The sequence below is a fragment of the Pteropus vampyrus genome, unplaced genomic scaffold (genome assembly GCF_000151845.1).
Source record: "Pteropus vampyrus isolate Shadow unplaced genomic scaffold, Pvam_2.0 Scaffold184, whole genome shotgun sequence".
NCBI lineage: Eukaryota > Metazoa > Chordata > Mammalia > Chiroptera > Pteropodidae > Pteropus > Pteropus vampyrus.
The window spans coordinates 1,531,150-1,544,992 of NW_011888965.1; the positions used below are offsets into that span (position 1 = coordinate 1,531,150).

The 13,843-nt window shown below is 35.1% G+C and overlaps 2 protein-coding genes across 2 annotated transcripts in view; both read left to right on the forward strand.

Annotated features, from left to right (window-relative positions):
• Nucleotides 1-13,843, forward strand: part of DIAPH2 (diaphanous related formin 2) — a 791,459-nt gene that overhangs the window by 166,224 nt on the left and 611,392 nt on the right. Inside the window, exon 4 of the mRNA XM_011371113.2 lies at nt 2,974-3,113. Coding sequence (XP_011369415.1) covers nt 2,974-3,113 — 140 coding nt within the window. The remainder of the gene's footprint in view (nt 1-2,973; nt 3,114-13,843) is intronic.
• On the forward strand, nt 4,303-5,885 carry RPA4 (replication protein A4). The gene is given in 2 exon segments (XM_023537230.1): nt 4,303-5,378; nt 5,381-5,885. Coding segments are annotated over 2 exon segments (726 nt in total). The 5' UTR covers nt 4,303-5,095; the 3' UTR covers nt 5,824-5,885.

Sequence of the window (13,843 nt, forward strand, 5' to 3'; positions counted from 1 at the left end):
TTTATTCAATATTGGGAAAAAGTGACATATAGTGGGGGAAAAAGAAGTAACCTGAGGACTAGAACATTAGTGTTTTATTCTCACAACCTCACTAATGATGTGAACTTGGGCAATCACCTCGATTTTCTGTTTCTGTAATGAGGATAATAGAAGAGCTGATCTTTAAGGGCCAGTCTAGTCTTTACATGCTATCATGTTTCATAATTTTCAAATATGAACTTAGTCCTTCTAAACTTGATAAAAGGCATTTATTATGTAAGGCTATATATTTTCTGTCCTGCTCCATTAGCTCGTTTATTTCCACTCGTTATAACCACAGAGTATCCTAAATTACATAATTTAAATTTTTTTCTAAGATTTGGGGGAGGGGTGAGTCCCAAGGTGGTGGGCTGGCCCAAATGTTCATAAAGAGTGTTTCAGCCATGACCACACGGAAGAAGAGAACTAACATTTTCTGAGAAGCTTACTCTGTGAGACAACACATACGAAAATGCCTGTGTTAGGCACTTTATATGCATTGTCTTAATCCTGATAATAAACACGTGGGGTGCGTGTTTATTATCCCTTTATCATAGATGAACAAATAGGTTTATAGAGATTAGTTCAATAGCCTGCTCCAAGATTACCTGGAAGGTAAGTGAGGGGGCCATGATTCAAACCCAGTGGCAGTTTGAGCTGTCCCCAGCATGCTATCATGCACTGTCTCAATTTACCTGTTCTATACTAGCATTTCTGAACATATTGCAATGGAACGTCTCAGAACTGTCATATTTTGAAGTGAAAGGAATTTGGAAGCTTCAGCATGTTGAAACTCATTAGTCATTCATCCATTTGTTTATCCTCCAGCCATTCAAGAAATATGTATTGAGTACTTACTGTGTGCTAAGAACAGTATTAAGATCTGGAGATACAGTGGTGAACAGGGTAGGTGAGATTCCTGCCTCATAGAGCTTATGTTTTAATGAGTTAGACCCAGTAAACAAAGCGCTAAACTTATATAAAGCTAATACTATAAGTGAGGATTCAAATGGTGTTGTGATGATAATTGGTGTGGAGGGGAGAAGACTGTTGGGCTGAAACTTAAATGATGAGAGCCATCAATGGCGAGGTCAGGGGTCAAAGTCTTCTAGGAAGAGAAAACAGCAAATACAAAGGTCATTCTACAGGAATAAGCTTTATATACAAGCCTCCAGGGGAGGCTCAGTAGGGCCTTGTTATCCATTAATTAAGAAAAAATGTTTGAGGATCATATGAAAGTGGTATGTGGCAGTAAACGTGCCCAATTTTATGCTGTAAATGTTTGCTCGCTCTTATTCTTTGTGGGTTTGTAGCCTTAAGAGATGGATTAAAAAGTTATAGAAATGTGGAAATGATTTCACGGTGATGGTTTTACTTACTGTGCCATATATGTGGTGATATATTCAGTAGACTTCTTGAACATCTACTGTATATCCTAACAAAGCAAGAGAAATCAGGTCAGTGGCCAATACATAAAATTTGGGAACTAAAAGTATGGAGTTATATTTCTTGTTCTGTAATTGTTATGAACAGATTCAGTAACAGCACACTTTTGTTGAGGGTCACCAAATGCATTCACTGTGTTAGGTACTTGGCATATGTGGACTTCCATTCTAGAAGAGAGACAGATACAAATAATGACCTCTGCCCTAATGTGTGACGTACTGTAGGAGTGATAGTGCCACAGTGCTATAAGGGAATGGTTCTCTTACATAAAACTTTGTCAGACTTTAAATGTTTACTATTTAATGGAATTTTTAAAAATTCAGACATTAAGAATGATTGACAATTTCTATATTGAGAAGGCATTCTCAATCAAAAGCCAAATAGTATGAAACCCTAGGGAATCCATTTCTCATTATTAACACATTGTTTGTTCGTTTGTTTCTTTTTCTTCTTCTTCTTCTTCTTCTTCTTCTTCTTCTTTTTTTTTTTTTTAATAATTCTGTATCCTCTAATGATGACTTCTACCAAATGGGAAAAAAAAATTGCCTTCCTTATTGTAGCTAAGGTACTTAGCAGAAACCGAGTGTAATTTGTTTGAATTTAGAAAATGGGACTCAAGCTAGAGTTTTGATTCAGTGAGATATGTCTGTAATATAGGAAAGGGGCAGTTATGATTATGTGTGTCTAGAATGTGAAACTTTGAGTTATTAATACAATGAATGTATTGATGTTTTCCTCCCAGCCTTTATCCCAAACTACTTACATAGTTATAACAAAGTGATGAAGCTAAAGAGCTGTGATGAGATGAGTTCTAGAAATAACCCCACGCATATTGGAAATTAAGCTAAAAACTAGTCACTATCAGATAAATGCATTTAATGACTTTTTAAAGATTAACCTACAACACGAGAGTAACAAAGTTAGAAAATAATAGTTGATAATTGGTGAATCTTTTAGACTAATTGTTTAAACTAACATGCTATTTGGAGACTATGTTGTTTTACATTTTAATAACTGTTTTCACTTGTTTTTTGATAGGATGAAACTCTGATATATTTCAGTAGATTTGGGTAATGTTTTATAGTAAATTTTGTTCACTGTGTTTTGGGGAATAGAACATAAATAGCTAGGAAAATTAATAAGATGATTTATAAATGTTTATCCTGTGGGTTAAGGAGGACCAGCAAATGTTAATCCTAATGCCTGGATTGTAAATTTAAGCATTCCTGTCAGTGATACTTTTTGCAACTCAAGCCCATATTCTATTCAGGTCATGAGCACCAGCAGTGTAATTTTCTTTTAAATGAGGCTGAGGGGAATGTTGAGATATATACAACATGATTTTACCACATCAATTCTATGACCACACATTTTTAAGTGCCTGGCACTCTGCACACATTTTTAAATACTAAAATATTTGCACAGTTTATGCATTATTTTATCTTAAAAGTGTGTTTTTTCTTAAACCTGTTGTCTTAAATGATATCTTTTTTTTTTTTTTTAATATAGGGAGGGCTGAGAAACAGCAAACATGAATGCACCCTGTCTTCCCAAGAATATGTTCATGAATTACGATCTGGTATTTCAGATGAGAAACTTCTTAACTGCCTAGAATCCCTGAGGGTTTCTTTAACCAGCAATCCTGTCAGGTACGTGATTCTTATAGTTTTGGTATAATTCATACAACCTGTACTGTATATAATTGTTGGGAATATAATCAGTCACGTCATTTGAACCTCAGGATTTTATGATGAGAAGGCTGATGTTAGCTAATAAAGCAGTCTGATTATGAGGTTGTAAACATTTAAGAAATATAGTTAATCTGATCTCTAATAATGTGCAGTTTTAAAAACACAAATATTACTTGGATGTCAATTCCTCTTTGATTATATAAACATGGATCCAGACATTAATTATGCATATTTACATGGAAATCTGTGTACTCATATAATGATTATATATTTATTTGTAAAACAAATTCAGTATATTGGTTCTATGATAGTATTTCTTTTTAACCTGAGAAATAAATATAATTTTACATTCTTCTACAAGTTTTAGTGATATTACTCATACATTTCTATAATTTGGAATAGCACAATGAAATTATTTTAACCAATAAAAACAAGAGAGGAAGTATTAATAAATTCTTCAAAACTCTATACATTTAGGCTATTACCAAGCTACAAAGGATTTTTAAGAAGTTCCTTACCAATGATGTATTCCAATAACTGATGTTCCTTTATTAACAATAAAAAAGCCTTGAAATTAATTACACCCAAAATGTTTTTATAAATAAAATAAATTTTCAGTATAATATGAAAGTATTTTGGAATCTGCTTACACAATTGGTAGGTCTTAAATTCAGAAATTAATGGTAAGAGTATATAGAAACCGTATTTTAATTTTATTTATGTTTTTCCTAATATGTAATGGGGCCACATCTTGTACTTCTCTGACCTATCCACAGAGCCTTTAAAATAATTTAGAGCTCTGACATTCCATTTAGATTTATGCACAAATTGAAATATATCATATTACAATTGACCTTTGAACAACACAGGGATTAGGGGCGATGATTGCCAGCTAAGTCAAAAATGGGTAGCATTGATTCCCAGCTACCAACTGACCCCTGAACAATGCAGGTCTGAACTATGTAGTATAAGTGGACCCTCATTCGATGGTCAACTATTATTTATTTTTACCTATAGTGCAGTTGGCAGAATAACTGGAAAACTGTAATTCTACAATAAAAAATAAATAAAAAGGCAGTGGTAAGATGTAATTTACCTTTCAATGCGATAATCGTTCAAAGGTGGCCATCTTGCTGTTTCTTCCAGAATGCTTCTGGTTTTAATGATTTGAACAAAGATGTGAGTTCTTTGAGAACAGTAACCATGGTGGTGGTTCCTCCTGTCCCCCACCTTCCAATCCCCTCGATGTAACCCCAACCCTGTCGCCCTCACCAGCTTATCCCCTTGCCTCTGGCTCCCCCCACTCCCACAGCACTCTGCCATAGTTCAGGTACGTGTTCAAAAATTTCTGTTGAAATGTTGATTGAACAAATGAATAAATCGATATTTAATAAGTGATTATAGTAGGAGTATGCTTCTGGTTTTAATGATTTGAACAAGGAAGTGAGTTCCTTCAGAATAGTAACCATGGTGGCACTTCTCCACTTGTCCCCTCTGCCTTCCCATCCCCCCATCTCACCTGGCCTCTCCCCATCTACAGCATTTTATCATAGTTCATTTATGTGTTCTGAAATTTCTCTTGAATGGTTAGTTTATTGAATGAGTGAATAAATTGATCTTTTTAAGAAGGACTATAGAAAAAGTTGTGACATTTAGGCATAATGAGGTGGGGGGTGAACCTAGCAAAAATGCATTTCTATAAGATGGCGGAGAGGCATGAAATTGCACACGGGACTTTAAAAATGTAGCCTAGCATGTATCAGATTGGCTGAAGCCAGCTGCAGTCTGGTAGCTGATTGATTCCACAAGTGTTGTAAGGCTGCTGGTGTCATCACAGGTCATGCATTGGTTGGTAGCCCTCAAAGAGGTCAGTGCTCGCCTGAGGTACTCGCTGACTAGTGCCAAATCCTACTGCTTCATACACCTGAACTGATGTTAAGATGAGTAAAAATGGGTTTTCTCCGGGTGGTGCAGCTCCCGCTCTGAGGACTCCAAGATCCAGAGCTTGAATCCATGACATTATACCTTCTGTAAACCAGCTGCTCATGGCCGCTGTGGTCGACAATGTTTTCAAGGTTAGAGGAATAGAGGTTTCCCAGGTCTCAATTGTAGGGATCATCAGGAAGGTGGAGAGAGCCACATACTACATTCTTTACAAGATTGATGATATGACTGCCAAGCCTATCCATGCCTGCCACTTTCTCAGTAGAGATTAAACAAAGCAGGGGCGACTCCCTGTCCAATGGGAGTGTATGCCAAAGGGTTCGGTATCCTCAGAGGTTCTGCGGAGGTGAGGAGCCTTGAGGTATTGAAGATTCGCGTTCTGGAACACATGAACGAGTTCAACTCACATATTCTGGAAACAGTCGATGCGCACATGATACTGGATAAAACCCTCCAAGAGGCCTCTGGGGAAAGTGCACCCGTTGCTCCATCTAAAGTGGATAAGGCTCCAGAGGACGGCGAGTCTCACCTGAACTTCAACTGGAAGGAGGTGCTGCGTTTGATTCATGAGTGTCCTCACCATGAAGGCAAGAGCATCCACTAGCTCCAGACCAAGCTTCGCAGCCTGAGTGCCAAGGCCATCAAGGAAGCCATTGATTTTCTGATGGTTGAGGGCCACATCTACCCCACTATGGATGTGGAGCATTTTAAACCTGCTGATTGAAGTGGCGAGAAGATTTTTCATTTTCCAAAGACCCTAGCCTCCAGCTGTGAAGTGTGTTTGAACTGTTGACTTAGGAAGTAGATTTTTCTCAACAAAAGATCTCAACTGGCATCCTTTGGAACCTTACTGCTTTTCCAACTGCTTTGAACTTTTCTGTTTTACTACCTATTTGAAGCTCAGAGGGAGATCACCATGGATAAATTGATTGGACTTTTTGTAGGATTTACCAGCAAGCAAATGAAAACTCTTCTGATCAGATGAATTTAGGGGAGAAAAGGTACAGGAAAAAGTTGAAAATTATTATTTAGTGCATGGGAGCTTCTTCTTTCTGAAATATCTATGTATAAGGAGAAAATAGATGGAGTCACAGAGCCAGTGAAGAGACAAATTTTTTTTTTCTATTGTTTTTACATTAGGCTTATTTTCTAGGGTTTTTTTTTTTTGTTGTTGTTGTTGTTCTTTTTTTGTTTTTTTCTTTAGATGAGGCAACCCTTGGTTGACTTCACAGATTGAAAGGACCTTGTCAGTTTACAATTCCTTATTTTCTATTTTTTATGCCTACAGCACCTGGTCTTCCTAGGTGTTCTCCCATCCAAATACTAACCAGCTCTGACCCTTCTTAGCTTCCAAGATCAGACAGGATCTGTCTTGTTCAGGGTGGCATGGCCATAGCTTATTTTCTAGGTTTAGATTTAGCTTATTATAGTCATTGTTATCTCTTGCTAAATATTGTAATTGATCAAATACACTAAAGATAGCAATTTGTGAGTGCAAATGCTCAGTTCTAGTGTTTATTGAACATTTTGCTCTTACTACCATAGGCTTATGTTTTTTTTTAAAAAAATAAGATTGTAGTATGTTTAAATAATGGTCATCTTTGAATTCTTTTTTCTTAAAATGTGATTATTTAATGAATATTTCAAATAAGGTGTTGGTGATATGTGGGTTAAATTACAATCTCTTATAGTTGCATGGTGATGCCAGACTTTCTGTAAGTTTGATGTTCCAAAGTATTATCTATAGTCCTAAGTGCTTTTTTATGTATAACAAGATTTTATTCTTATATATTAAGCAAAGAAATAAAAAGTAACTGGAAATATTAAGCTTAGTAAATTTAATTGAAATTTATTTGAGTGTTTTGTTAAAATACTTTTGCAAAATTCTTAATTCTTGTGTGATTTTTTCCCCTAAATACACTTGAAAAAGCCTTCTGTTTTGTTTTTGAGTAATAATAACTTTAATTATCAAGAATATTTTTTCTCTTTTCTCTATAAAACCAATAACATGTTATATCCTAGTTGTAATTATACATTTCAGTAGAAATCATATTAATTATATGAGACTTTTAAAAAATTGAATAATGTAAGCACTTAGTTATATGTAATAAAGGTGGTATCTGTCAAGTTAGTACTTTTTATTAGAGGAAAAATATATAGTCATTCAGACAGGTAGAAGAATAAAGCATCACCTATCTTAATTGGCTCACACAAAGAAGGTGCAAAAACAGAGAAAAATCCCTTAGATACATTATTGCCAGTAATACATACTGTCAGGAAAACTATCAGAATATGGCCTCTTATCTTCAGCCCTTACAAAAAACTTATCACCAATTTTTACTTAAGCATTTTGAGGCATAAACTTAACTTTCTTCCTCTCAAAAGCAAAGAAATCATAAACAGCACTCTGAAAGCCATAAATGATTAACATACTATAAACCTGTTTGATAATCTTTGTTGAAAAAGGTTGCCTGCCCTGGGGAAAATCATATAGGGGGAGAAGCAATGAGTGACATATTTCTTCCTCAGAATCTGAGTGCAGAAAAAAATAGTCTAGGAGATATAATATTCTTTTGTGATACCACTCATACAAATGCAGGAACCCTGAGAATAAAATTTGATATTTTTTGTGACTTTACAGTCACTGTTCTAATAAACGATCCAGTTTTTCAACTGGCCATTGGCCGGATAGCCACTTTTTACCCTGCTCTATAAATAGTCCTCCAGAACTGGGAAAACAGCAACCAAAAAAAGCCATTTTTGTCTGCCTTTATGTCTGGTAACTAATATTGTGATAAGTATATTAGGCCCAGGACCATCCTCTCTCCCTCCCTCATCCTCTGAAGGGAACTGTGCTTGCTCTGTGTTCCTTGGGGTTCTTTTTATCTTTGTTAATTATCCCAGAACCCTTCTGCTCTTTATTCTTAATGCAATTGTGCTTTAGTGAGATACTGTTGCCCGTAAGGGACTGCAGTGGAAAAATAGTAGGGCTGGCTATAATGTGAGTGGAAATCAGCATTTTTAGGCAGAAAATAATTGCTACATTATCTTATACTGCATATTTGGTGCATGATAGAGATAGAAGAATTTTAAAATTCATTTTAAACCATCCACCTGGTGTGCATACTTCTCTTTAAGTTTTCTTTAGATGGTGAATGACAGCCAGTGCTCCCCATCCTGTCCAGTCCTACCCATATATGAGCCAAACTTTTGAGGATAAGATACAAATCCTGGGAAAATACTATCAACTATTTTGGGCAAGGACATTTAAGCCTAAGGAACCTGAAGAACATAATTGATAATTATAGTCCACTTGGGGATGTTTTTATATGGCTCGTATGCATATGAAATGTATGCATTTATATTGAAACTGATTCTAAATTAACTGAATGAATAAATTTGAAAATGTTTTCAAGACAAAACTAGGATTATTGTAGTCATAATTGTTAGCAATTGTTTTATTACTTTTATCTACTAAATTTAGATTTAGATTTTGAATATAATCTTAGAAATGTAAATTGTCATATTTTTTCCAGTTTCCACTTTTTATAATGATGAATCAAAAAAGATAACTGCTAAATTATTTTCATTCATTAAACCTTTATTGAAATACCTGCTATATGCATTTTATTTAAGTGTTAATTGTCATTTTAATAAGCTTAAATTCAATTGACTTCTTAAATGGTTATTAAAATAAGTTTAATAATATTAAAATAATAATAGTTAACATTTTCTCATATACATAGTACTTATCTGCTAGGCACTGTTCTAAGACTGTGTCTGTGTGAGTGTGTATCCCGGTGATGCCTAGATTTGTACTTCTAACTCAGACTTCTCTCTTGAAATTCAAACTCTGTCTCCAAATGTCTTCCTACAGACATCTTTAAAACCATTAAAAAGAAATAAGAAACACATATAGCATTTACTGTCCCCAGGAAATGTTCTGAGCAGTTGAAATATACACATACAACTAGGATATCTTTATTATTAGTATTGTTCCCATTTTATAGGTGAGGAAATTGAAGTACGGAAAGTTTAAGTAATTTGCTCCATTTTAACGTTAATGACTAGTAAGTGTCAGAGCTAAGATTCCAACTCAGGCAGTGTGTCTCCAGAGCCTGGGCCCCTAACCACTTCTTGGTACTACCTCACAATAAGGAACATCTTTCAAAATATCCTCCTTTCACTCTTGTTACATAATAAATATTTTAACATTATTTCTTTTATTAAAATGTACCTGAGTTCAATAAAAAAACTATTATGAAATCTTTCAGTAAAAAGTATGAAGGAGAATATTAAAACACCTGTGTATTCATCTACCAGTTTAAGAAACAAAACTTTATTATATAGTTGTAGAGAACTTAGCCATATAATGCAGATTATTTTTAATGATTCTATAATACCTCTTGAGCCTGTATTTTCACTGATTAAAAAATCATCTGAAAATCTACATGTTCTATTAACAAATGCATTTATTTTTTGAAGTATAGTATCTTAAGAATAAATATCATTGCATTGAAAAGTCTCTTATTCCGATGACCATGTGGCTCTGTGTAGTGGAATTTGGGACTCCTTTGTCCTGTCCTTTAGGGATGATATCTCTAGTAATTCAAATGTCATCCATATGATATTTATTTCAATTTACCACTACATGATATATTAAGAAAACATTGTTTTACTATTAAGAGTTAATTTATTTTGTTAATACCTAAAGTTGGAGCAGTTCAATGAATAGCACTTAATATTATGTGGTTTGTTTTTACAGAGCAGAAGGATATCCCATAAAGGATAACAAAAAGAAATTATTCTTGTCCATATGGGGCTTGTCCATAAAAGATATCAAATAAAAGTCAGATAATTAAAAAAAAAGTATATATACACACACATACATACATACATACATACATACATACATACATACATATATACATAAAATGTCAGATTGTGATCTGTGTTGGGGAGGAGACGTTGCTATTTTATATCAGGTGGTCAATGCAGGCTTCCCTGACTTTAGTGTATTTGAGCAGAGATCTAAAGAAAGGTTGAGAATGAGCTGTGTTGTCACTGGAGGAGGAACATTGTTAGGAACAGGAAACAGCAAGAGCCAATACTGTTCCAGGAATGTCAAAGGGGCAAATGTGGCTAGAGGCAGAGAATATAAAGTCTTGGGAACCATTGGAAAGTCTTTGATTTTTACTCTCAGCTGGGGAGCTGTTAGAGGGTTTTGAGTAGAGTAATGGCATGACCTGACCTAGATTTTTAAAGAATAAGTCTGGGTAGAAGAAGGGAGACCATGTTATATATTGCAGTAAGGGAGCTGGAAATCTCACAGGAATTCCAGGGACAGCTGTATAGCTGTGCCTCATGGAGGCTGATGATATGGAAGGTCATTTGACGTCTCACGGTGGTCCTGGAAATCAACAATTTTTGTCATGAGCTTCCCTCAACTGAGCAGCAGAAATTCATGGCACATCACCCTGACTAGTCCCATTGTCAGCTTTTTTTCCTGGTATTAACCGCGTGGCCTTCTCTGTATTGTCCAAGTGAGGCTCCTAATGGGGTGACTCTGCTCTCTATATGTTTCTGCATGGGCAAAGCAGACCTTTTCATGCCAGGCCACCTCAGACTGCAGGCGAACTTAAGTGCTTACCACATGACAGTTCAGTGAACTGTCTCTGACTGAATCAATTTTGCCTTTGGTAAGGGAGAGAGTGGCAGGGTGATATGGTCCAGAATTTGTCTACCTAGGACTGTTTCTTCAGAAGATGACTTTGAGGAGTGTTCCCCTAAGAAGGAGATATGAGCTTGTCAGGTACTGATTGTATGGAGATCTGCTAAAGGTCAAGGATTATTTTATTCATCTTGTATATTCAGCATTTAGTGTTATTCCTTGTGGTATTACAAGTTGAGTGAATGAGAAAAAGTAGCACGCTGCTACCACTAAGTACCTCTAGTGTTCCTGTGTGTGTATGTGTGTGTGTGTGTTGGAAAGAAGAGGAAAAAACAAGGGACACCACCTTTGAGTATCCTCCTGAGAATTCTTTTACCAGTCTAGTAAGCCACCTCCAAGGAGTGGTCTCTCCTTGGACTTTTGTCAGCCATTTGACTCAGGTCTAAAAACCTTTCTTCTGAATAAGGGCCTGCTCTCCTCAACCTACCCTTCAAAAATGAAAAAAAAGAAAGAAAGAAAAAAAAAACATGCTGAGATTTGTGTCTAGAGCACATGGGTAAATAAGTTCTGGAGGCGCAGTGTATTTTCCCCTTGTGAGAACATTGGCATTATTTCTATAAAAAGCTTTAAAAAGCTCTGCTTGAAATAAACATGTTTAACTTTATCAACCCAGAGTTTCCAAATTGAAAAGAAAACTTTTTTTTTTTAATTTCTTGGAAATGCTTATACCCATTCCGTAGTCTGAACCACAGCTTCTATTTCCATCAGTTTTAAACACACCAACAGCCATAAGATTTCGTTATCTAACCATTCCCTACTTGAAAATGTCACTCATGGAAACCAAGAAATAAGTAATCAAACCTACACAGCAAACAACTAAATAGTCTTCCTTTTGAACAGAAACAAATAAGCAAATAAGAACAATGAAACAACAAAAACAACAACAACAAATCAGAAGAAGAGGAAACCAGTGTAAGGATAAACCCGAGAATGAGAATAATTTGTAAAACAAGAAGGAAATTGCATAGAAAACAAAGGAAAGAAAAATAATCTGTAAAAGGATAAACCAACCACCTTAAATATGCAGTGTGTTATATAACAGTAACAAAATCCTTGAAATTCTACAGGAATCATTTAATATTGTTGTTTTAGTTTCCTAGGGCTTCCATAACAGTTACCAAAAACCGAGTAACATTAACAAAAATTTATTCTCACAGTGCAGGTGGCCAGAAATCTGATATCCAGGTGTGAGCAACATGGTCCCTCCTAAGGCTCTTGCTTATTCTAGCTTCTGGTATTCCTTGGCTTGTGGCCCTGTAACTCCAACTTCTGTTTCCCTTGTCACGTGTCTCCTTCTCTTTGTCTCTGTGTCTTTTTCTGTGTGTTTCATAATACACTCTAATTGGACTTAGGGCCCACCCTAATCTAATATGATGTTATCTCCATCCTTAATTATATCTTCAAAGACCCTGTTTCCAAATAAGGTCATATTCTAAGGTTCTGGATAAATACTCTTCAACCCACTGCAATCAGGCAAAGGGAAATTATCCTTAAAACCATGGAAATAACAAAATTAAGCTAAAAACATTAACTAGTTCAGGATATCTTTAAAAGTAGAATTATGTACTACTTATAGATCTATTTTTATAAGTATCCTTAATGAAATGAAATTTTGTTAGCCTCATATCTTTATAAAGAAAATTTTTCTGTAGTACTAAATTCTGAGAGATAACATGTTATATGATAGAGTCACACTAGAATACCAGTCACAAGATGTGATTTCTAGTCCTTGATCTCTCACTCTCTGACCTTAGTCTAATCAGTAAGTGACTTCTTTGGGCCTCAGTTTTGCCATATGTAAATGAGATTGGAACCTTCCAGCTCTAAACTGCTATGTTTTATTTTCTCTTTTGCTTAGCTCCAATCCTATTACGTTTGCTAGTGGAACTAGATTAGTGATTAGAAATGATTTTGAAAAGTGAGAAGAACGTTCTTCCATAAGACTGAAAGATTTCCTAGCACTTTATTATTTTATTGCATTTATAAATATTATATGTAACCAACGCCAGACAGGTATTTATAATTTCCTTTAAAATACTGAAGAAAGCATTTTCCAAATCTGTTACATAATTATTTTTCAAACCTTACGTTCATTAGAATCTGGGCATTGCCCTCTCATGCCTGGTTTCCTCCCTTACCATAGTTTTAACTGGCTTCTTTTTGTTCATCCTCTATTAGAATAATAAATAAATACACACACACACATACACACACACAAACACACACTGATAGCTTTACTAAACATTCTCAAAGCACAGTCAATTCAGAAAATAAAATGGAGTCATAAATTTCAAATTCATGTGGTATTTAATCACTCAGATGATAAAGGCCATAAGAAAGTCATTTAATCATATTATTTTCTGCTAAAGGCTAATATTTTAAAATTCATTTTATAAACCATCATTAACTGGCCATATCCCAAATCACTCCCTTAGTATAGATTCCTTCAATATTTATTTCATAATCTATATTTTCATCTGTACCTGCTTATGCTCTATAATAGTTTCATGCATGTATGTCTGCTTTTCTCATTTAGATTTTAGATTCCTCTGGGAGAGGGACACTCATGCCCTCTTATTGTTTCATAATGGCAGGTATGGTGTAATTTATATACAATAATGTGTGATTTGATGTGGATATTGACCCACCATCAATAACAACCCACACTTCTCCAGCCGTGAGAATGAATTTGCATTAATCTGGCACTATTTTGTGGCTATGCACTTTTAGATGTAATCAGAGAAAAAAATGAAGCTAACTTCCTCCACATGGGAATGTAACCTGTTGGTTTAATTTGAACCAAAATCATAAGCTACAGACAATATAGCGTGCTTTATACAATGGCCTTTTTACTGTTGCATGGTGAATTAATGAAATTGAATGTTTACAACTCTATTTATACCCTAAAAATCCATGAATTCAGACTATAAAAATCTCAGTCTACCATCACAAATTGCATTAGATTCTGCTCATACCATGGTCTCTGTGTTTTAAAATGAGAATTATGTTATTT